Raw genomic sequence first — 22,778 nt, 5'->3', positions numbered from 1 at the left:
GATAAGTACTGTTAAAACACAGCAGGCCCTCGGAATCCCACAACAGTCCCTCCCTCCAAACGAGATGAGGATCCTCCTGAAGTTGTATTATATTAGTGAATTTCCTTCAAGGAGACGAACACCAACACTCACAACCCGTTAGCCCAGTGGTTCTCAACGGCTGGGTAACTTTGCCCACCCCCCCCCCCCCCCACCCTGCGCCTCCCCAGGACATACGGCTATGTCTGGCTGTCGTAACCGGGAAGCGCTCCTGGCACCTAGAGGGCAGAGGCCAGGGAAAGCCATCCATCTCAAAGCGTCAACAGTGGGGAAATCCCGATTTAACTTTCTGAATAACTTCTGATTGAAGTAAGCACAACGTTAAGAGAAGAACTAAAGAAAACTTTAGAAAAACGTATTTTAGAAATGACAATATTTATGGGGCTCCTGGGTGGCTCAGTCAGTTACTCGTCTGGCTTCAGCTCAGGTCATGATCTCACGGTCCATGAGTTCGAGCCCCACATCGGGCTCTGTGCTGACAGCTCTGAGCCTGGAGCTGCTTCGGATTCTGTGTCTCCCTCTCTCTCTGCCCCTCCCCCTGCTGACACTCTGTCTCTCTCTCAAAAAATAAGTAAACATTACAAAAAAAAAAAAGAGTAGAGTAAAATAACTTCCTCAAGGTCACACAGCTTTTAAGGGGGAGAGCTCACACTGGACCCAGCCAGTCTGACTCCTGCCACCAGCACTCGACTTCAGTACCCTCACAGGCTCACGCACTCACACAGCCCTCACGCCCCGCCCCCACGTGTCTGTGTCCCCCAGCAGCTGTGAGCTCCGTGAGGCCCGGGACCTCTCCGCTCAGGGCGGAATCTGCAACAGAGGCACCTACTGCAGGCTGGGTGAAGAACGGATCAAAAGAACGAAGGGAGCCGGGTCCCTGTCACTTCTCTGCTCCTGTCTTACCCAAGCCGCCCTCATCAAGCAGTCAGGGCCACCAACAGGTCTGCTGCCTCAGGCCACAAGTCCCATGACTGTCTCCACCCCTTCCTCGGAGCCTCGTTCTGGAGACCAGCCTTCCACAATACTGTCTACGTTTCCTCCTATGATTTCCTCCTATGATTTCCTAGAAATCGGCTCCGTGAGGACAAGGACTAACAGACAGAGGCTAGGGTAAAGGAAGTTGCCTGGGGGCAGGGGATACATTGGAGAAACAGGACTCAGAAGCTTGGGCTGGAAACCCCAGAGGACCAGCTCCGGCCTCAGCCCTGCGCTCAACGCAACTCATACGGTCCTAACTGTGTACCAGGCCCTCTCTGTAACCCACCTGTAAAATGTTTTGTGGGTTCCAAACATTTTTGGCACAGAACCCTTTTCCCCTCAAAGGAATCCTAGGTTGAAACTCTTCTCCAACACTTTAAGATTCTAGGGACAAAAAACTCACTAGACTTAGCACATGGTATCACATATTTTGATCCATTTGTCATTAATATTCCACCTGCTTCCCAAACGTACTTAACACTGGCTCACAATAATGTGACAGCCACCAAAAGGGTAAGGGAGGGGGCGCCTGGCTGGCTCAATCAGTGGAGCGTGTGACTCCTGGGGTTGGGAGTTCAAGCCCCACACTGGGTGTAGAGATTACATCCATACACACATACGTACATACACTTTAAAAGAAAAATTTTAAGCGGCATGGGGACAAGAAGCAAAGAATAAAACACAGACGTGGGACATTCAATTTCCATGGCACCAAGTTATGAAAGATTTTCAAGAAACGGCAGCTTTACCGTACTATATAATCTCACTTATACATGGACTCTGAACAACAAAGCAAAACAGGAAGAGGCTGAGAGACAAAGAACAGCCTGGTGGGAAGGAGGTGGAGACGGCAAAACAGGGGAGGGGGATTAAAAGGAACACACTTCCAGTTATAACACAAGTCAGATGCAGGGTGCAGTGCACAACCTGGGGGACACAACACAGTAACAGGAAACAACTTTGCATGGTGACAGATGCCAGTGAGATCTGCCTCAATGATCACTCGGTGACATACGTAAATGTCCAATCACTCTGCTGTACACCTGAAATGAACATCACACTGTGTCAACGACATTTCAATTAAAAAAAAAAAAAAAGCAGCTTCAGCAATGATCCACAGTGATCGACGGTGTTTCCTTCCAAAGGAGAAGAGGCTCCAACACAGACGCGAGACGAGGCAGCGGAGCAAGGCGGGGTCCTGACAATCCCAGGGGGCAACTGACACCTGAGAGCTTACTCTGTCTGGGTCCATCCAGGTTCCCACATGTGAACCCACTTTGGCCCCGTGACCACACGTGAAGCAGGTCTCAGAAGAGTACCTTGTGTGTCAACAACACATTTTGTGCTGGGCGCTTTCTAATGCTCGTTTAGAGATGACAAAGTGAACTCGCAGAGGTGAGGTAACTTGTTCAAGGTCACACGGCTAGGATGTGGGCGCAGGTCTGTTAAATCCAAAGCTTAGCTCTTCCCTCCGGGCTGCTTCCCAGCCACCCCCATTGCGAACCAGGCTTCCCAAGTTTGCCAAGAACCCCACGTGGCTCTGAAAACCTGCCTCGCAAGCCCTTCCCTTGAGATTCTGATTCTGGAGCTCTGGGGTGGATCCTGAGAAGCCACGTGTACCAGGCACCCAGGTGGTACCTGTAACCAGGAAACGCTGAAAACAACGACCTGAGTAAAGAGAACAGCTCGGCCACACACATCTGAACCACAACCTGCTTTAGGGCTCTGATCTCAGATGGGACGGCGACCGTCTCCCCCACAGCTCCTGGGCTCCTCCCCCTGAGGCGGTCCTGAGTTCTGCTGAGTTCTGGGACTAGGGATGCTACTTGGGGTAGCTTGACGCCTGTCTGTCGGCACATCGGGGACAAGAGGTGCCTCAGGAACCGCAGCTGCGCCAAAGATCTTCTCCCTCAAGTCTGGTCTCAGGCTCACTCGAGACGCCGCACACGCAGAGGACGAAGCAGCGGACGCGGCGGGGAGTCACCATCGGCGCCCGCAGTCACGGAGTCTCCAGCTGACTCTGCCAGCACGGCACACCACCTCGCGGGGACCCCCAGCGCCACAAAGTGTCCCACACGGGCTTTGCTACGGTACACACACTCGGGGGGAGCTGCGGCGGACCACGGAAACAGGCTCGGAGCCCACACGACGAGCAGCTGGGGAGGTGGCCACTCCCCCGCACCCCCTCTCGCACAGCCCCCGTGCCCTTCCTCACGGCGCTGCACGGCGTGGGGGTTCACAGAGGCTGTGTGACAGACTACGTGTCCCCGCCCACCGCCCCTGGCCCGTGAGAGCGGGGGACATACACGCCTGCTGAACAAAACCACGAGAGCACAGGTTAGAGGCAGGTCCTCTGCGAGCCGTGCCCCCAGGCCCCCTGCGGCCCCGGCTTGGCGCCTGCGTGGCCTGGTCCTCACGCAAGCGGGAGAGCGGCGGCTGTGGGGCCGTGCGAGCACACACCCCGGCAGCAGGGCCTGGGCCACAGCACGGACGCCACGGCACAGCCATGCAGGGCACGGGGGCCGGAGGTGGAAACGCGGGTTATTAACGCCGAGACCACCCAGGTTGGCACGCTGTGCTTGGCCCAAGAGGCTCAAGTTATTAGCATAAAAGGCCCTTCAGGGGACAAGGTTGATTTGGTGGCACCGGCCCCTTGTGGATCACCCTCAGGCACAGCAGCAGGTCAGAGGCCGGGAAGGGACAACAAACTGTGCGAGTGCGCCAGGGAGGGACACAGAAGTGACCGCGGTGAGGACTCAGACAGCAGAATCACCAACACAGCTCCACAGGACCCTGGGCCACCGGGAAAAGACGCGATTGCCTGCATGACACAGGGGCCTGCTCAGCAAGGCAGGAAACCCCCGTTTTCGATGAGGGCATGCGGCTGGCCCGGTCACCTAACCCCTGCAGAGACAAAGATGGTGTTACCTGGTAAAGAAGTTACTAAATGGTCCCAGTATTTTCGATTTACTCCCATCCTCCGTTCCATCGACACAGTCCTGCCGGCACAGCTCCCGGGTTTCCTTGGCGGAGCTCAAGGTGACGTCAGTGAACCGAGGGTCGTCATCATTCTCCAGGGTCACGATGGCACTGGAGCTGCTCGTGACCACAAGGTCCAAGATGTCCTCATTGCTGACAGAAAGCGTGGCTGACAGCTCCGTGCCGAGGCTGGACACGCTGCAAACGGAGACATCGTCGCTGCGGTTCAGGGCCCTGGAGGCGGGGCTGTAGAGCTCGGCCGCGTCATAGCCCGTCCGGGGGAACGTGGACGACTTCCGCACGCCCCGCTCCCACTCGGCACTGCCGGGAGCCGGTGGCGTGTACGACGGCAGCGGGCACGCGCTCTGGCAGGCTCGCTCCGGGACGGTCCCCGACTCAGATGGCTTCCTCTTCACGTGGGCCACGCTGCAGGGGACAGGTTCCGGGTTACTGATCTCTAGGGTGGGAATGCCCGAGTCCACGGACTTAAGGCTGTGCTGATCTTCTAAAGGCCCAAGCTTCAGCTTGGGCCCGTACTCTGGCAACGAGAGGGATCTGGGTGCCTTGAGATTCAAGTGTTGTAGATTCTGAATATGATTTCCTGGCCGACCGTCCAGAATGCCCATCAAGGCTATGCCATTTGTAGAGGTGGAGAGGTTTCCATCAGTCATCTTGGTCCAAGGAGAAACTAGGAAAAAAAAAAAATACAAAAATGGAAAGTAAGATCGTGGCTACAAAAGCCTAAGACACCACTCTGCTAGTGCACAGCTCGAATGTTCTGATGCCCTTTTTACAGAGGAATCCTTGAAAAAGTCCCACGTACTCGAGTTTTCATTTGGGACCAGAAGCTAGAGTTTTAGCATATATTACCACGATATAAAATGATAGGGCAATAACCTAAAGGCTACATACGTCTAAGGTAAAAATACTTAAACCATCCCCTTCCTCATCATCACCAGCACCACACCAGTCACATGTCTGACCCCCAGGACAATACTGGGGGCATGAGGACCAGGCCAGGCAGGGAGAGAGAGTTGTTTTTCACGTTTCGTTTTGTTTAACGATAAACAGAATACCTCCATCAAAAATACGTGAATTCATGGGGCACCTGGGTGGCTCAGTCGGTTGAGCATCTGACTCTCGGTTTCGGCTCAGGTCACGATCTCCTGGTTTGTGAGCATGCCCTATGTCGAGCTCTGCGCTGGGAGGACAGAGTATGCTTGGGCTTCTCTCTCTCCCCGCCCCTCCGTGCTCTCTCTCTCCCTCTCTCTCAAACATTCAAAAAAAAGTACATGAATTCGTAACCCATATATAAGTCAAGTTCTACTTATTCTGAGCATAAAAATCAAGATGTTGCCATCAAGACAGGAACCAAGATAAAGCAGGTATGCCGTGTATGGTAAGATGACCCCAAGCACACCCAAGTCGGCTGCGGCCCCCATGATGCTGCGGTCGCCTTACTTGCATCTGCAAGGCAGGGCATATCACCCCCATGACCATGGAGGAAACCAAGGCTCCAAGGATAATAAACGGGTTCGAGATCATAGTGTTACTTGGTGGCAGAGCCTGGACTGACCCCAAAACGGGCCAAACCTAGTGGATGAAAAGCCTAGTGTGGGGTTGTCAAAACCCAGGTAGGAGGCTGCTTCGGGGAAGACACATAATCAATACAGGAAAAACAGACCACGGACCCACAATAGAGATTTGAGTGACAAGAGTCAAAGCTGTTGGTGACACACACCCCTGCCTACAGCGCTCTGGCCTAAGGCTGGGGTGGGAATGACGGGGTGGCAGGTGCACAGGCCTGGACAGCACAGCCGCTGGGAGACTGAGAACCCAGGTGGAGGTGATGCGACCTTCTACTGACCTTTAGAATGTCACAACTAACTGGGGCGCCTGGGTGGCTCAGTCGGGTACGCATCTGACTTCGGTTCAGGTCATGATCTCACGGTGTGTTGAGTTGGAGCCCCTCATTGGGCTCAGTGCTGTCAACATAGAGCTCGCTTCGGACCTTCTGTCTCCCTCTCTCTGCCCTTCTCCTACTCACGCTCTCTCTCCCTCTCTCTCAAAAATAAATTTTAAAAATAAAATAAATAAAATGTCAAAACTAAAGAACCTTGATGGGGTTACTGAAATCTGATCCGTGGCATAAGACAAGATAAAGAATGGTACTTTCTTGGGTCCCAATGGGACTCTTCCTGGGCTCTAACCCCAGCTGCGCTGGACTGCCTGGGCAGAATTAAGAAAAGTAGCAGGAGAAAAGCATTCCAAAGGCACTCTCTTGGCAACGGCCGTCATCAAAGAGGCAGCGGTGGAAGGTTCTGAAGCATGGCGGCAACAATGGTAACCACCCCCTTTTGGGGGTCACTGGGCCTTCCTGAACCCCTTCAGGAAGCCTGGCCCCTTCACCACGTCAACACAGCAAAAGCAAATTCACTAGTAGCGAACCAGAGGGCGGGGGTGATCTCCCTCCCTCCCTCCCTCCCTCCCTCCCAGAAATCGAAGGAACCAGCCAGACCGTGCAGCACTGAAGCCAAAATAGAAACGTGAAGGAATGAATCAAAATGCAGAATTCAAAAATAGACTGAACTATGTATAAAAACTTGAAATATGACCGAGTGAGTAAGGATTATTTAATCATGATGTTGTACTGATCAATTATCAATTTTTCTTAGAAGGCAGAACCGCACCGCACTGCACCAAAACAAAAATACCAAATTAGACTCTAATGCAAATATAAAACTATGAACGTGTCACCTGAAGTGCTTCTCTAACCTGCAGCGCAAAAACTCGGTTTATTCTCCGAAAGAATCTGGCATCACCTCGGCACACGCGAACACAGTTTCGGTGTCTCACGGTGCCCGCCGCCCTCGGTTTCCTGGGCTGGAGCCTCCACTCTGCGTCCCCAGTCCCGAGCTCCTCCAGGCAAAGCCACGGCAAACTCTGAGACCCTGAGACCCTGCTCTAGGAAAGTGCCCGAACTCAACCCCTCTCTGTAGCAACAGGATTCACAACAGCGAGACACAGAGAGATTCACAGGTACCCGGACTGGAGAATTGTACGCTTTTCTTTTTTTAATCAAAAGGAAAATACGGTAAGAAACATTTTTAGCACGTAGTTAAGAGCTAACGTCTGGCAATGTCAAAAGTTCCTAGAATTATCAAAACACCATCAACACTCTGACAGGTCAGGCTGGCAAAAAGCCAGCAACACAAGAGGAAATCTTCACCATGAGCGGAGCCGAAAGCCTGGTGACCTGGCCAGCTGAAATGAAATTCTGGCCCTGCCACTTACCACGGGGAGAAGCTGAACCTTCCTGGTGCCCGGCAGTTAAATGGGGCAACAGCACGAAACTCACGGCTGCTCTGAGGATAAATGAAATGAGGCATTTCGTTTATGGGCACGTGGGCACGCCCCACGTCTGACCACAGCAGGTGCCCAGTAAATGCGAATTTCCTCTCCTTCAGCCACATAAAGAGCTGAGTACCTGCAAAAACTGTGTTCAGACTGAGCTTTTGACACTAAAACAGGAACACAAAACAAGCGTGCTCAGTGAACACTAGGACCCCTGCTCCGAATCGCCCAGGTGAAAGCATGCAGAAGGTGAACGACGCAGGTCTGGCAGAGCCCTGGGGGCCAGGACAGCGGGACGAGGGCCTCTTCTGAGGAGAAAACGAATGACCTTTGAAGGCTCCACTGCTTCCAAGTCCAACTTAAGTTCCTTAAGCCTCACAAACAAGGCGGCAGCCTTCAGGGAAATAAACGGAAAAGCAAGAACGTACTTCCATTTGCAACACACTCTTAAACCAAACCCCGCAAGGGCCAAGGCCACCTGTCCTCAAGCCCTTCCGCCTGGGGCCACCAGTACAATGAAGCCAGAAGCCGCGGTCCAGAGCACCTGCCTTCCGAGGCTGCGCACACAAAGCGCCCGCTTCTCAGAGACGCTGCAGGGTGGACTCTGGAAGCCCGCCAGGAGGCCAGCTGCAGATGCCGGCCTCCAAGTCACACGTTCTCTAAAGACAGGATCTGCCTGAATTCCCCCAGCCGGCACGGGGGTCCCCCCCCCCAGCCCATCCTTGCCAGCCTCAGCAGCCTCGGGCCATCACCCTCGCGCCTCTCAAAACCCAGCCGCGCGGCCCCACTGCCCGGAGGCTCTCCCCAGCTTGGCCACGGGCGCCCCTGGGGATCTGGTACGTATGCCGCAAGGAGACCCAGCCCACCTGCGAGACCACCTCCTCTGAGAAGCCTTCCCCTACTCCCCCCGGGAAGCTGCGGATCCCCCTTCCTCTTAGGCTCTTTTTGGCCACACCCCTCACACAACTGTATTTACAGCTGTCCCCATGTCTCTCTGCTGGTTTCTAGGCTTCGGGCAGGTACAGCGCTAAGCTAACGGGTTCCAGATGCCACTGCCTGGCAGGGACTGAGGATTCAAAAATCCATTTGCGGAGTTAATCATTATTAACGACGATGTCCTAAGAGGGCAGGTTTCAGGGACAGTCCATCCAAGAAACCTCTGCTGAGAGCTGGGCTACGCTTCAAGAACGTGGTGAGCAGCGGAGGTCACAAGATGAGGAAGAAAATCCCCGCCGTCAAGTCCAGGCATCGTGTGCGGACAAGAGACACAGCAAGCGAGTGACGAGGAGTGACGACGGGCTACCGCGCCACCCGGTGAGCACCAGCGGGCACATGATGGTTCGGAAAGTAAGAGACTTCCTCCCTCTGCACTTGCTTCCCAGAGCCTCAGACAAAACCCCTCGCCCGCAGCAGTGGCCGTGGCAGCAGGCTCCCTCCCCACTTCTTCCGGGCCCAGGCGGCCAGCCACAGGCACGCGATACAAGGTTAATGATGACGAGCCATCATCACCTCCCAGACACACAAAACGTCAAGTGCAGACATGAGGAAGGCTTTTATCCCAGGCAACAAGACCACCCGCATTTTATTTACCAGTCACAAAACTGAGTTCTGTAGCGAGCAAAGAGGGAAGGGGCCCGAGACATTCGAATGCCCTTCTCCCCACGGGGGTAGGTCTGCAACACAAGTCAGGAAGCAGATGGCAGTGACTCTGAATGAGGTTCTGGAACACAATTCCATCTTGAACAGAAGTTTAATTTTCTTCTCTTTACTGTATATATATATATTTTTTAAAGTAGGCTCCGTGCCCAAAGTGGTTATTGAACTCACGACCCTGAGATCCAACGTTACTCTCTCTACTGACTGAGCCAGGCAAGCTCCCCTAATTTTCTTCTCTTTAAAAAGCGGTGGTGGGGCACCCGGGTGGTTCAGTCAGTTGAGCGTCCGACTTCGGCTCAGGTCATGATCTCACAGTTCGTGGGTTCAAGCCTCCCCGTCAGGGTCTGTGCTGACAGCTCGGAGCCTGGAGCCTCCTTTGGATTCTGTGTCTCCCACTCTCTCTGCTCCCCTGCCACTCACTCTCTGTCTCTCTCTCTCTCTCTCAAAAATAAATAAATGTTAAAAAAAAAAAAAAAAAAAAAAAAAAAGCAGAGGCACAAAGTCTTGACCAAGTCTTCGTCAATAAGCAGTTTACAAGGCCAAACCCAAATGACTCAATTACGTCCCCGGCAGAAACACCTCCACTCGTCGGTGGCCTGGGGCAGAAATAATACTGCCCACCCACTCAGAGGTTCCCTCCTGTCCACAGGCCTTTGCTCGCCGCCGCCCTCCCTGTCCCAGCTCCTCCCTGGATGCTGCTTTCTCACACCCCGTCAGCACCCGGGACACTTCTGCTCTCCCTGACCCTCCAAGGAGGGCACACCTGCCCTTGCTGCCAGACGTCCCATCAGCCCTGCTCCACCGAGTTCCATATCCTTAAATCTTTTTTTTTTTCCATAGAGCACGAGTGGGGGACGGGGCAGAGGGAGAATCCCAAGCAGCCTCCTCACTCAGTTGGGTGGGGGCTGGAGTGGGGGGCGACTCAATCCCCCGACCCTGGGTCATGACCTGAGCCGAAGTCAAGAGTCAGATGCCCAACCGACCGAGCCGCCAAGGGGCCCCTCCATACCCTTAATCTTGAGAGGAGACAGGTTCTGGCTCCTTTCCGTCAACCATGGCCTGGGAATACACCTGTCACAGGGTCAAAGTTTCAAGAGGGCAGGACCAGGTCTACAGCACCCAACACCCCCAGAGCATCACTAAAACTACAACTTAATGAGTACCAGGTTCTGTTCTAAGCTCCTAACATCACCATTCTGTTTTCATAGCCCTCATAGCCCTACGTGCTACGTATTACCCCCCCTTGTACAGAGGAGGAAACTGAGGCCCGTGGCTCACCCAAGAGCTCCACTTTTATGTGGCAGCAGCTGGGGCCTGAACCCAAATCTGTGACTCCCAGGCCCCTCGGTCTCCTTTGCTACTTACACAGCTCTAACGCAGACGTCAGGAACCTCCCCAAATCCTCATCCCTCCCGTGAAAGAGCAGACTGCCTTCCGCCGTTTCCCAGATGGGAACGAAGCCAGGCTTGAGCCGCGGCTGGGTAGGCGAGGCCCTACCTGAGTCTTCTCTTTCCAACACCCACGTCATTCTGTACAAGTCCCCTCCAGGTCCTTCATGCTTCCTGGGGAGAAGTCTGGTGAGACCGCTAGCCTCCTGGCAGGACTGGTGCACACACACACACACCCGCCAAGCTTTCACCTTGACCCTGGAGGACAAGACCAGTCAGGAGAAACAGGCTAGTTAAGCCTCTGAAGTGAGGTCCCCTTTTTTTTTTTTTTAAGTAATCTCTACACCCAACGTGGGGTTCAAACTCTCGACCCTGAGATTAAGAGTCACGCTCCTCCGACTGAGCCAGCCAGGCACCCCTGAAAGGAGGTTCCGACACCAAGGAGAACCCCCTGATCTAGGTGGTATCTCCCATGTAAATGAGCCTGCTTTGTACAGGGCTCCACAAACACCAACCACTGTGAGTCCCTTTCTCTCTTTAATGTCATGGCTTACACAGAAAGGACCCTGGAAAGAAAGGCACAGGATGTTCTGGAACTCGCGTTCCTTGGCATTAACAATTAACATGAGCCGCCTCTGCTCACCAAGTGTGCTTTAGATGTTAGGCGCAGTGTTCAGAGTTCACACCCGCAATCTTTGTAACCTCCTCAGCAACCCCGAGAGTTCAAGGTACCCTCACCGCCAGCTCACACACAAGGAGACAAGGCACAAAGGGCGCGTGTCACGAAGTAGCTGTGCGAGGGCCGACCTGGATACGACTCTAAGCCTTCCTCTTCCTGCTGCCGCGCAAGCAGCCTACGATGGTGGGTTAATTTGCACTATGCAGAATGGGAAAGTCAACTACAAAAGTAAGTTGGTTTTTACGTGGGTTATTCTTCAGGATAAAAATAACCCTAAGACAGACTTTCCTGAGAGCTCAGTATATTCCTCTGGAAGGTGAATGGCCACTGGCAGGTGCCTGGAACTTGACACCCTTGTTTAAGTAAGTTTTGGCCCATCAGCAAACCAGGTAGAAACTGGGGGTAAACTGTTGAGGGTCCCCAAAGGCTCCTTCACAACCCTAAGGAAAAGACATTTAACTTTCACTGCCCAAAAGTAGTTATATTAAAAAGGCATAGGTGGGACATTGTAAATTAAGGACTTTCACTGCACGGGCAGTGGGGGCCGGGGTGCCCCCCTTCCCTAAAGTATTTCAGTTACACAGAGTGATTTACCAAAGTGACTCATCGTAAGTACCTATAAAGTGACTGACGGGCAACTGACAGATTAGGAAGATACTCAGACCACTTAACCAAACCAGTGCAACTTATAATCTCGATCGCTGGTAAGAGAACCCATTCATTGAACACTTACCATGCTCCAAACACGCTAGGTGCTATCACACGCTCTAATCATCGCAAGCCTGCCAAGCACACTGAAGAAACTATGAGATTCAGAAAGGGTGAGTACATCGTGTCAGGTTACACAGCAACAGGAACCGGATTCAAACCAGGTCTGACATCAAAGCCCACACAGGACTTGCTGGAACGTTTAAAGATTCAGACCCTAAACGTTGTGACAATCGATACGCTACATGTTAAACAATTTTTACACTTCTCTGTAGGTTAGACTGCAAGAAAAAGGTTTTTTTTTTTTTTAAAATGAGGGGCACCTGGGTGGCTCAGTCAGTTAAGCGTCCGACTTCGGCTCAGGTCGTGATCTCGCAGTTCGTGAGTTCAAGCCCCACATCGGGCTCTGTGCTGACAGCTCAGAGCCTGGAGCCTGTTTCAGATTCTGTGTCTCCCTCTCTCTCTTTGACCCTCCCCCGTTCATGCTCTGTCTCTCTCTGTCTCAAAAATAAATAAATATTGGGGCGCCTGGGTGGCTCAGTCGGTTAAGTCGGTCACGACTTCGGCTCAGGTCGTGATCTCGCGGTTCGTGAGTTCAAGCCCCGCATCGGGCTCTGTGCTGACAGCTCACAGCCTGGAGCCTGTTTCAGATTCTGTGTCTCCCTCTCTCTGACCCTCCCCAGTTCATGCTCTGTCTCTCCCTGTCTCAAAAATAAATAAACGTTAAAAAAAATTTTTTTTTTTAAATAAATAAATGTTAAAAAAAAAATGAAATGCACAAGAGGGCAAAATAATGCAGGTTCTGGAGGCAGACTGCGCAGGTTCAAATCCTGGCTCCCCTGCTTACAAGTTGTGTGACCTTGGAATAGTTTAACTTCCCTGCACCCCAATTTCCAGTAGTACAATGGGAACGATAATAGACCGTATCTCCTTAGGCAATGGGCCAGACTGGGCAAGAAATCTACATAAAGCCTTTAGAATCAAGCCTGGCATGGGCTGAACCTCAGATGTTGGATGGTGTTACTTCTTCCTGGGTACTAGACAGGGCCAGTCGGCTTAGGCCTGCTATTTAAGTAACTTATTTGCATAAAGCCCAGACTCGGCCACTTTGTGTCTCCAAGCCTCACTGTATAGTTCCTTCCTGTCACTAATATCTCACACCTGCTCTGTGGCACTAAGCTCTGGGCCTCCACTTCCCATTTGTAAAATGAGGTGATTAGCCCAGCTTATCTTCTGGCTTGGCAATCGAGAATTCTTAACAATTCAGGCCCTAGAAACTTCATAACCGCCCTGAAACATTAACAGATAACACACTCTCATTTTCCTAAAATCTTCTTTTCATGTTACATGTAAATACCTATTTTGATGGCACATCTTCTCCAAGGTCTCAAAGCTCTGTGAGCACCCACAATATGCTGGGCAGGTGTCCCCTGTGTTGAGGCTGGGGACACGATGATCAGGAGCTTTGACCAACAGGGGAGACATATTCTGAAACAAGCTGCCCTGATAAGCAGGTCCTCAGTGTCAGCAAGAACTTCAACAGAACACAAGCGAGGGGACGCACAGGCACGGAAGACAGGCCTTCACACACTGGACAGAGGGGAGAGGGCAGTGGGGTGGAGGGGCGGAGGGGTGGAGAGGAATGGCAGGGTCAACAGAAGCCAGGTGGGGCAGCACTGAGGCTAAATGTGAGAGGGTGGGCTGGAGGCAGATTTTGAAAACTCAGTTTCACAAGCACGAAGCAAAGTGCTCAGCAGGAACCTGCTGGGACCGTGGAGGACACCAAGGCCCAGTGACCCGGCCCGCCAGCTGGGTGACTCGACCACTTACTTCACTTCTTTAATGTCTCCCAAAGGATGTAGTCACTTGATAACCCTGAGCCCCAAGTACATGCCAGGTGCTCATTAGGGTTGGGGATCAGCTGGAGCCCACGATCCAAAGGGGTCAAATATATACAAATGGGGGCGCCTGGGGGGCTCAGTGGTTGAGTGTCCAACTTTGGCTCAGGTCATGATCTCACAGTCTGTGAGTTGGAGCCCCGCGTCGGGCTCTGTGCTGACAGCTCGGAGCCTGGAGCCTGCTTCGGATTCTGTCTCCCTCTCTCTCTGCCTCTCCCCCCTCATGCTCTGTCTCTCCCTCTCTCTCTGTCAAAAATAAATAAGCATTAATATATATATATACACACACACAACTAAGCCTGGGGGGGAGGGGCGGGCAGGTGGTTAAGAAGTCGGGAAGAAGTCATATGCAAACCTGAGACATGGGTTGGTACTGGCCAGATAAACTGGGCAAGGGGCAGCGTTCCAGAACTCCTCTAAGGACCAGCCCTTTGCAAGGAGTAGCAAAGCACTTAACAGTGTGCCGATGCGACCCTTCTATAAAGGAAGCCAAGACAACGAGGTGCCAACATCCTGCTGGTAGGGTCCCAACACGCCAGCCTCAACTAGCCTCAGTAAATAAAGTGAAGTCGATGCGCAGGAGCCTCCTGCACAGAGAACTTTCCGAAGCAAAGCTTTCAATTCCGTCCTGGAGAAAATGGTGCTGTGCAATTTTAAGACGAAAAGCGGGGGCGGGGGATGGTTCTGGCCAGGTAAGGCTCTGGCCACTAAAATGCGCACCGCCCAGCCTGGGGTCTGGGGCCTGGGGTCTGCGGGGGGCCAGTCCTCCCGCTTCCTGCGGAAGCTAACTCCTCAAGGCCTCACCCCTGCTTCTTTACCGCAGCTCCCCACCCAGAGAGGGCCGCCTGCGGAGCGCCCCGAACGCCAGCTCCACACCAGCTCCGGCCCCTTCGGCCGGGAAGGGGCCCGGGGTTCGGGGTCTCCCGCACACAGGGAGTCTGTGGCCCAGGAAAGGGGGTCTCTGAGGCCGAAGGAGTTCCTGGACAGGTACGGGGGGGTCTGAGGATGAGGGGGTTCCGCGGTCTAGCGACAGCAGGTCCGAAAAAGAAGGAGGTCGGGAGCTCCGTCCCAGGAGCCGGGGGGGAGGGGGGGACTCCCAGACGCCAGTGGCCCCCAGGTGGAGGGGCCCCGGGTTTCGGTGGTTCCCGAAGTGGAGGGCGCACAGGGGTCGGGGACCCAGAAGTGGAGGGGGACCCGGGGTTAGGTGGAGAGGGTCCCGAAGTGGAGGGGTCTCCCGGGGGTCGATGGCCCCCCGATGGTGCACAGGGTCCTGGAGGTCGGCGGTCAGGGACCCGCAAGGTGGAGGGGTCCCTGCAGGGCAGCATGCGCGCGCCAAGCCAGCTCCCCTCCGGCCCGGGGAGCCCCGCGCGTCTGAAGGACAAAACTTTTCGTCAAGTTCCGGAAAAGGAGCGTGTCGCGCGCGCGTCTCTCGGAGAGGCTGACGAGCCGGGAGCCGCCTGGCCCCGCAACGTCGCCCGGGCCCCACGCTCTCCCCCGGTGCGGGGGGCGGCGGCGGCCAGGCGGCAAGGGGGCCGCCGGTGCAGCACCCGAACCCGCGCGCCCGGGCCCGGCCCGCCTCCCGCTCCCGCCGACGCAGCAGCAGGTGGCAGCAGCCCCGCGCGTCCCGTCCCCCACCCTCCCGCGCGGCGCGGCCCCCGCCGGAGGCCCTCAGTACCGGAGTTAGCGCGGCTCCGACGCCATCTCCGGGGCCCGCGGGCCCGCAGCCCAGGACCCCCGGGACCCGCGACTTGTGCGGCGAGGACGCTGGGCGCGCGGCAGGCTGTGGGCCGGGCAGGCAGGTGCGCGCGAGCTGCCCGGGGCCAACAGCGGCGCGCGCCCTCGCCCCGCCCCCTGATCCGCTCCGCCCCCTGATCCGCTCCGCCCCGCGAGCCCTCGCCCCGCCCCCTGCCGGCCGCCGCCGCTCTTCCGCCCGGCTGCCGCCCCCCGCCGCGCCGCCGCCGCTCCTCGAGCTCGACGCTCGCCCAGCTGCCACTCCTGGGCCGCTCGCCCGCCCCCTGCGGGCCCCGGAGCGGCGTCGCCGACCCTTTTCTCTCCCGAGGGCCCAGCGGAGCCTCGAGGGGAGGCCCGAGAGGATCTTCGTGTCCGCGCAGCGCCGGTGGACACCCGCCAGGGGCCTCCGTACCTGGTCGGCTCCACCCGCGGCCATCTTGGAAGTGGGAAGCGGCCGGGAGGGGGAAGGGGCACGAGCGGGCAGGGACCAGGCCTGAGGAGCCGAGCGGCGGAGCGCATCGATGGGCTCCCCTGGCCTTGGTGCAGGTGTGCGAGGCGGGCGGATCCAGGCCAGGCCCCGGTCATCCTGGCCTGGCCTTAGTCTCTCGGTCTGTTAAACGGGCTTTTCTGGTAGTTCTCCTTTGGCGAGCTGTGACACGGTACTTAGCGACGTTGTTCCCAGACTTGGCTGCACCTTAGTATCGCCTGAGGATTTTGAAAATTCCGACGCCCGTGCCGCGCCCCAGGCCGATTAAATCAGTCTCCAGAGGCAAGATAGTTTGGGAACCGCTGGCCTGGCGTGTATGTGCGTTATTTGGCATCAGCATTGCAGAAACTCCAGAGACAGGGTCTGTGATCATACAGAGTGGGAGAGGAGGTCGCAGGCCGCAGGTCCCAGGAAGGACAGGCAGGGAGAGAGGTCAGAAGCCAGATGCTGGGCCCGGACAGCCTTCCAGGACCATGCAAAGCCCTGAATGAGAACGCTCTCCTTAACTGATCCTAGCTCGTCCCCCTTCCAGAATCTAGGCTCCTGGGGCCAAAGCGGGCTTATCCTGTGTACTGCTAGATTCCCTGGGCCTGGCACATAGTTGGGGCACTTAAATATTTGTTGAATTGTTATATTCTGGGGACATGGAGAGCAGAAGACAGACTTAAGTGGCTGGGACCCAGGAGCCCTGAGGGCTGTCACTGGCAGAATTACCAGAGCGGAAACCTCAGGCGATCAGCTAAATCTAAAGGAGGATTTGAACTGGCAGAGGGTCAGGGACAGGAAGGGTAATCTCTCCTTCACGGAAAGCATCTGGAAGCCTGCATTGGAGGATTACTTTGTCCGGAGCTGTGGTCATTAGTGTTGGGCAAGGAACCCCTAGCTTGTTTCTCCTGCCTGCGTGCTAGGTCTAAAAACTCAGCAACTGTTAGTTACAATGGCAGGAGGGGCCTCTTACAGTGCTTGGTGCATAACAGAAGTTTTACAAATGCCTACATTTCTGGGTGGTATTAAGGAAAATTAATGCCAGGTCTCCTTCAAACCCCAACATGCCTTCCCCAGCTTATTAAAGAAACAACAACAAAAAAAACCCCACTAACAGGACCTGACTTAATTAGCAATTTAATAAACAGGATTAACGTCTGCTTTTACAGTGTTCCTTGCAACTCCCCAAATCCCTTCCAGCCCTCATTCTGAGTCTTAGGGTTTTAAAACCCCACAATGACTAGGAACCATTGTTCTGAATCCAGAACCAAAAAAATGTATGACCCACAGACTTGCCTTTGGCGCCCTCTGTCTGCCTTTTCCTCACCCTTTCCCCCATCCTGCTGCCCACCCCCAGCTCCCTGCCCAAGCCCAGAGTCCCTCCCTGGGCCCCCCCGCGCCAGTCATTGACACCCTCAGGGAGTCTAACAAAATTAAAAGTACAAGGAACTAGATAAGCTGTGTGGGCGTCTGCACTCCTCCCGGAACCCTGGCATCTCCCAGCCCCCATCTGTGATACGGACACAATTATGTAGGGTGTCCCACCTCTGCCGCCTCACTGCTGACTGCCTTGGCAAAGCCATCCAGGCTCCCCCGTGCAGACTGGACCCCGGAATTTCCCAGAATGATGCTCACTACAGTGGTTCCCTTGAGGGCCGCAAAGCCATTGCAGAGGAGCGAGCGGTGGCCGTCAGCTCCCTCCGCTCAGTTCCAGGCCTGGGACTGGCCGAACCCTCCCCGGCTGTGCCCAGAAGCCTTCCCGCCCTCCCCAGCTTGCCCCACCTACAATGCTCACGGCACCTTCACCGCCCAAGTTGTGTGAGGGTTAGAGACAAAAGAAATGGCAGTGACGGCTAAATGTAAAAAATTGTCTGGCTTTGTCAGTTTCTGGCATGTTTGAGGAGCTCTTGGCACCTCCCCAGTAATATAATGCGCAGAAAGTGTGTTGGTCAAAGGTGGGGGGAGGGGTGCTGGGAGTCCTCAGAGACCCCACCCCATGGAAGGTCATCTTCAAGCCTTGACCTCTGAGCCTCCCTGGCAGGGAGGCTTCCTAAGCAGGAGCAGGTGTCTGATACCCATGGAAACCACCCCTATACCAGCCCCATGCTGGGCTCTGGCCACACCAGAGCCACTGACCCCCCACAGTTCCTGCCCTCACGATCCCCAGTCTCAAGGGGCGGATAGACAGGTCACCTCCAAATTCAGCCCCATCTCCTTATAGGGAACATGGTTAACCGACCAGATGCAGACCCTAGAGGGACATAAGCACAGCGTCAGGACGCTGACAGGTCCTCAAGGCCATCCCTCAGAGGGGAAACTGAGGCCCAGAGGGCAAGTGGGGTAGGAGGTGGGCACAGGACGCGGCCAGAGGTCTCCTGCCCTGCCAAACCACCTTTGCATCCCTTCTCAGGAGAGGGGGATCTAGTCTCCCAAACACACATTTTCTCAGACTCTTCCTCAGCCCCCAAATGTGAGCTCCATAAATATTTGCTGATGGATGAATAAATGTTGCCCGTGGCTGGCCCCGTACCCGGTGCCATCCCAGCTGCTCTGTGCCCTCCTGGCCGTTCACCCCATTAGCACAGTTGAGCCCCACAGCCTACCAAGCTGGCTCAGTGACTGGCCTTTTGCAGGTAAGGAAACGGGCGCTGGGCAGTGAGGCAGCTCAGCCGGGAGCCCCAAGCTTGTTTTCCGCTGTGCAGAAGCTCTCGCCCGCTCGCCATCCTCCCGCCCACCCTCCGCCACCCCAGCCTCTGTTCAGAGCCACCAGGGCCAGACTGTCCCCACGAGGTGGAGGCGGATTGAACAGCTTGGTTTATTTCAAAGGAGCATCCCCCAGGCCACGCGTTTGCAGAAATCCACCAGAAAGCATGTCCTTTCTGCCTTTATTCCTTGTTGCGTTAACCTCCTTCACCACGGACATGGGAGCACTCATTTTCTTGGAAACAGTGCCTGGAATTTGGGGTTCTCTTGTTGCTTCTGGAAATCGAGCGAAATGATTAAACAACAACAACAGAAAGCAGAGACGGGGCTAGCCCCGAGAGCCGGAGGTCGGCCTTCCCACAACCTCAGGCCCAGAGAAGAAAAGCAGAGACAGAGACTGAAAAGTGCCTGAACCAGAGAAGCCACCGTGAGCCTCCGCGCTTTGCTGCGAGAAGCAGGCCTCGGGCCCTCACACCAGCGCCATCAACCGGTACTCTACCCACTGTTTTTTTTGTTTTGGCTTTTTAAAGTTTATTCTTCGAGAGAGCGAGAAAGAGCGGGGGAGGGGCAGAGAGCGGGAAACAGAATCCCAAGCAGGCTCCGCACCGCCAGCCACAGAGCTGGACTTGGGGCTCGATCTCATGAACCCCGTGAGATGCTGCCCGGAGCCGAAACCGAGCCTGGGACGCTTAACCAACCGAGCTGGTGCCCCACTCACAGTTTTAACGGGTGCAGCGACCTGTTTCCTACCAGTAGTAGATTAAAATCAGTGAATGCAGGGAGGCAGAACTCCTGGTAGTAACACAGTCACGAACAAGGGAAGGCACGGCTCCAAAAAGGAAAAAGCAAAAAAAAAAAAAAAAAAAATTATCACATAGAATCTCTTTGGTCTAATAACACACCTGGAAGGAGCTACCCTGATAAAGTTGCCCCAGGGGCCTGGGCGGCTCACTCAGTTAAGCGTCTGACTTCAGCTCGGGTCATGATCTCGAGGCCTGTGGGTTCAAGCCCCGTGTCAAGTTCTGTGCTGACAGCTCAGAGCCTGGAGCCTGCTTTGGATTCTGTGTCTCCCTCTCTCTCCGCCTCACCTGCCCACGCCCCTCTCTCTCTCTCAAAAATAAATTTAAAACAACATTACAGTATAATCAAAGAGTATGGAATATTCCACAGGCATTAACAGGAAGAAACGCTGACGTGAGTATCAGAACACAAGTGATTATCTTCTGTCCCTACACACTTTGAAACTGTTAGATTTCCCGACAAGTACGTGCTCTGTTTATAACGAAGACGTACTAAGATGTTCACTGATGGGGAACCGGTGGATTTCAAGAAGCACAGTCAACCTTCGGATGAGGGCTGTGCGGCCCGGGCCCCTTCGTACGGAAGCCCTGAGCTAAACGAGGCAAACCCCATTCCCGGGCTCGTGCTCCGAGAGGCTGGGGACCCCGTGCACCGCCAGACAACGCAACAGAGCCACGTGCCTGTGGTCTGCGTGGTCCACGCTCTGCAACAGCGTCTCCAACCATTCTAGCAACCCTATGAGGCTGTACTGTTGCCCCATTTTACTGGGAACGCTTGACCCCAGGTGGATCTGGCCCCACATCAAAGGTGGCTCATTCCCAGAGCACCGCACATAATAGATGAGAAAAAGTGAGTTACGATGAAACCAGTGGACCTTCCAACTTATGGAATGCATGGCCTTGCTGGGGCGAGGGGGAGCCCCCCGGGGGCCCCCTGTGGCCTCTGGCTTCCTGAATCTTAAGAGGTGCCCAGGACTGGAGTCCTTTAAGGCTGTGGGTATGAAGGAAACAGAAAGTGCCTGGGGGTGGAGATCCGCGTTCCAGCATACCACAGTGGAATTTTCCAAATAGCCTCGTTTTTTAAAGGCATCACTCAGTCGCCTGCCACTGCCACCATCAGAAAGCAGAGCCTGATTTAGAAGCTGTGGGGTCAGGCCCCACGTGGGAGCGCACGAGGAGGGTGCAGAGGGGACAGCTCCGTCCCACACGTGATGATCCACCGTGGGCCGCCCCTCGTGGCCACCCGTGAGGCTCCGTCACCGGGGCCGAGGTCTCTCCAGACTCAACCCAGGCTACCTGGGTTGTCCTCACATCCGAGCTGTTGCCCGGCTCTGCCCTCTACCCGGAAGCCCTGACTCCCTTCTTGCTCTAGGTCCCGGGCCCTCCAGTGAGTGATTCCCAGTGTTACCCTGGGTGCTGCCGCCCCCCAGCAGCTGCACCCCGTGTTGGGCTCCTGGCCGCCCTCCCGGATACCCCGTTGCCTTGTAGGGTCTCCGCACAGTCCTCCGGTCCCTCGGAGGCAGCCGGGACCCACACCGAGGAGGGCAGACCACACCTCACGTGTGTCTGCTCCCTTCGTCCCCGCACCTGCCTGGGTCACAGAGAAGAAACTGAGGCTCAGACAGGGGAACCTTCCAGCCCAAGTCCCCACAGCAGGTAAGTACACGGGCAGGATCTGAACCTCCTGCCCCAGGGGGTGAGACCCCACCCACACTACACTCACCCCTCGCTGAGTCTTGGCTTGCTCACCTGTAAACTGGGGATGGCCGTCAATCACCACATCCGTGGGCTCTTGGGAGGACTTGGGAAGACAGGGCTCCTGGGGAGACGGGGGGCCAAGAGGGATCAGGGAGGGGCAGGTGGGGGTCTGCGCGTAGGAGGGGGCACGCGCAGCACCACTCAGAGGAGGTGAGGGGGTGGGTTCCGGGGCGCATGGACTCGGGTCCACACTCTGGGGGACACAGAGGCCGGCCAGCCTGCCTCAGTTCCCCATCAGGGCTCCAAGCAGGTGTCTGAACCGAAAACGTACAAGTGCAAGAGGCCCCCACAAGCCCCTCCAGAGGCTTATGCGGGGAGAACACGGATGGTGAGAAAAGAGGCCCAGGTTCAGAGCCAGGACCCGGGGCGCCGTCCCAGGCTAACGGCTCACTACACCGGTGTGCTGATGCGGGAGGGGAGGGGAGTTTAACACATCTGGCGGGAGCCCCGAGGTCTGAAGGGTGGGAAGGCTCTTCTGTCTGCCCCGCATCAGCCTGGCCCTGGGAAGTGAAGCCCAGCAAGGCTTTGGGCCACCCGTGTAGGGGCGCGGACACTGACCCCTCCCTGGGGCAGACAGGGCGTGAAAGCCTTGCTGTCCGTTGGCCTCTAGGAACCCAGGGGAGGGGCACCAGTGCAGGCAGGGGTCTGCAGGCTCCAGGCTCCAAGCTGTGTCAGCCCAGAGCCCCACGCGGGGCTCGAACCCACCAACTGGGACATTCGAAGTCGGACGCTTAACCGCCTGAGCCACCCAGGTGGCCCGGCAACGGTCCCTTCTGACCCCACCTGGACTCGTCAGAGTTAGGCTCCACTGCTGAGCGAAAACCTCACTTTCCCCACTTCTGACTTACTTGTTTTCATCTTCAGAACCAGTGTAATTGTGGAAGGTGTCAAATCTCTACCAAGGAGAGATCACGGTGCAGTGAAGCCCCAGGCCCGCAGCTCAACCCTGACCCTCCCCACACACGGGGGTCTATTTTTACTGCACTTTGAAGTGTATCTCAGGTCACAGCCTGGTCTATGCACATCCCCGGCAGCAGTCTTTTTCTTGGCCTTCTTCTGTGTTTCGATTCCTGTTTCAGAGAATGGTGGAGGCTGGTGAAGAAATACGGACCGTGTCGGGCCACGCTGGTCTCCTCCGTGTCGCCCAGTGTCGGTGGATGTGCTGCTCAAGTGGGCACAAAATTGTCAGCACACCTGATAAAATTAACAAGAATTCCTCAATATATCCCAACGTCCCAATTATCTTTAAAAATGTCTTTTTATAGCAGCCAAATCAAGTTTCAAAGGCAACAAACTGCACTTGGAACATAGATCTCCTACATCCCTTTTAATCTAAATAGTTCCCCCTTTGATGGGGCACCTGGGGGGCTCAGCCGGTTAAGCGTCCGACTTCGGCTCAGGTCATGATTTCACCGTCTGTGAGTTTGAGCCCCGAGTAGGGCTCTGTGCTGACAGCTGGAAGCCTGGAGCCTGCTTCGGATTGTGTCTCCCTCTCTCTCTGCCCCTCCCCTGCTCATGTGTCTCTCTCTGTCAAAAAATAAATAAACATTAAAAAATTAAAAAAAAAAATAGTTCCCCCTTTGAAACAAAAGCAAAAATGAACTCTTGGGACCTCATCAAGATAAAAAGCTTCTG

General features: G+C 55.3%; 2 protein-coding genes across 6 annotated transcripts in view; both read right to left on the bottom strand.

Moving 5' to 3' along the window:
* Positions 1-15,950, bottom strand: part of TBC1D14 (TBC1 domain family member 14) — a 110,156-nt gene extending 94,206 nt beyond the window's left edge. For 2 of the 4 annotated variants that reach the window (XM_025921755.2, XM_025921756.2), the window contains exon 1: positions 3,946-4,684. In XM_025921755.2, the coding sequence (XP_025777540.1) occupies positions 3,946-4,667 (722 nt within the window). In that variant the 5' untranslated portion in view covers positions 4,668-4,684. Of the gene's footprint in view, positions 1-3,945; positions 4,685-15,354; positions 15,488-15,822 lie in introns of those variants that run through there. The other 2 variants (XM_086705517.1, XM_086705515.1) reach the window with 2 other exon arrangements.
* Positions 15,951-18,750: 2,800 nt separating this feature from the next.
* The window catches only part of KIAA0232 (KIAA0232 ortholog), a 98,888-nt gene continuing 94,860 nt past the window's right edge, over positions 18,751-22,778 (bottom strand). The window contains exons 9-11 of one of the 2 annotated variants that reach the window (XR_015250618.1): positions 21,992-22,337; positions 21,135-21,204; positions 18,751-18,861 (exon numbers count right to left, since the gene is read on the bottom strand). Coding sequence is in view for 1 of the 2 variants with exons in the window: in XM_086705510.1 (XP_086561636.1) it covers positions 22,219-22,337 (119 nt within the window). In the remaining variant the exon portion in view is untranslated. Of the gene's footprint in view, positions 22,338-22,778 lie in introns of both variants that reach the window. The other variant, XM_086705510.1, reaches the window with a different exon arrangement.

The sequence above is a fragment of the Puma concolor genome, chromosome B1, assembly GCF_028749965.1.
Source record: "Puma concolor isolate L17-30 chromosome B1, mPumCon1.1.hap2, whole genome shotgun sequence".
NCBI lineage: Eukaryota > Metazoa > Chordata > Mammalia > Carnivora > Felidae > Puma > Puma concolor.
Note: the sequence above shows the minus strand (reverse complement) of the source record. Positions and strands in the feature narration are given on the sequence as shown.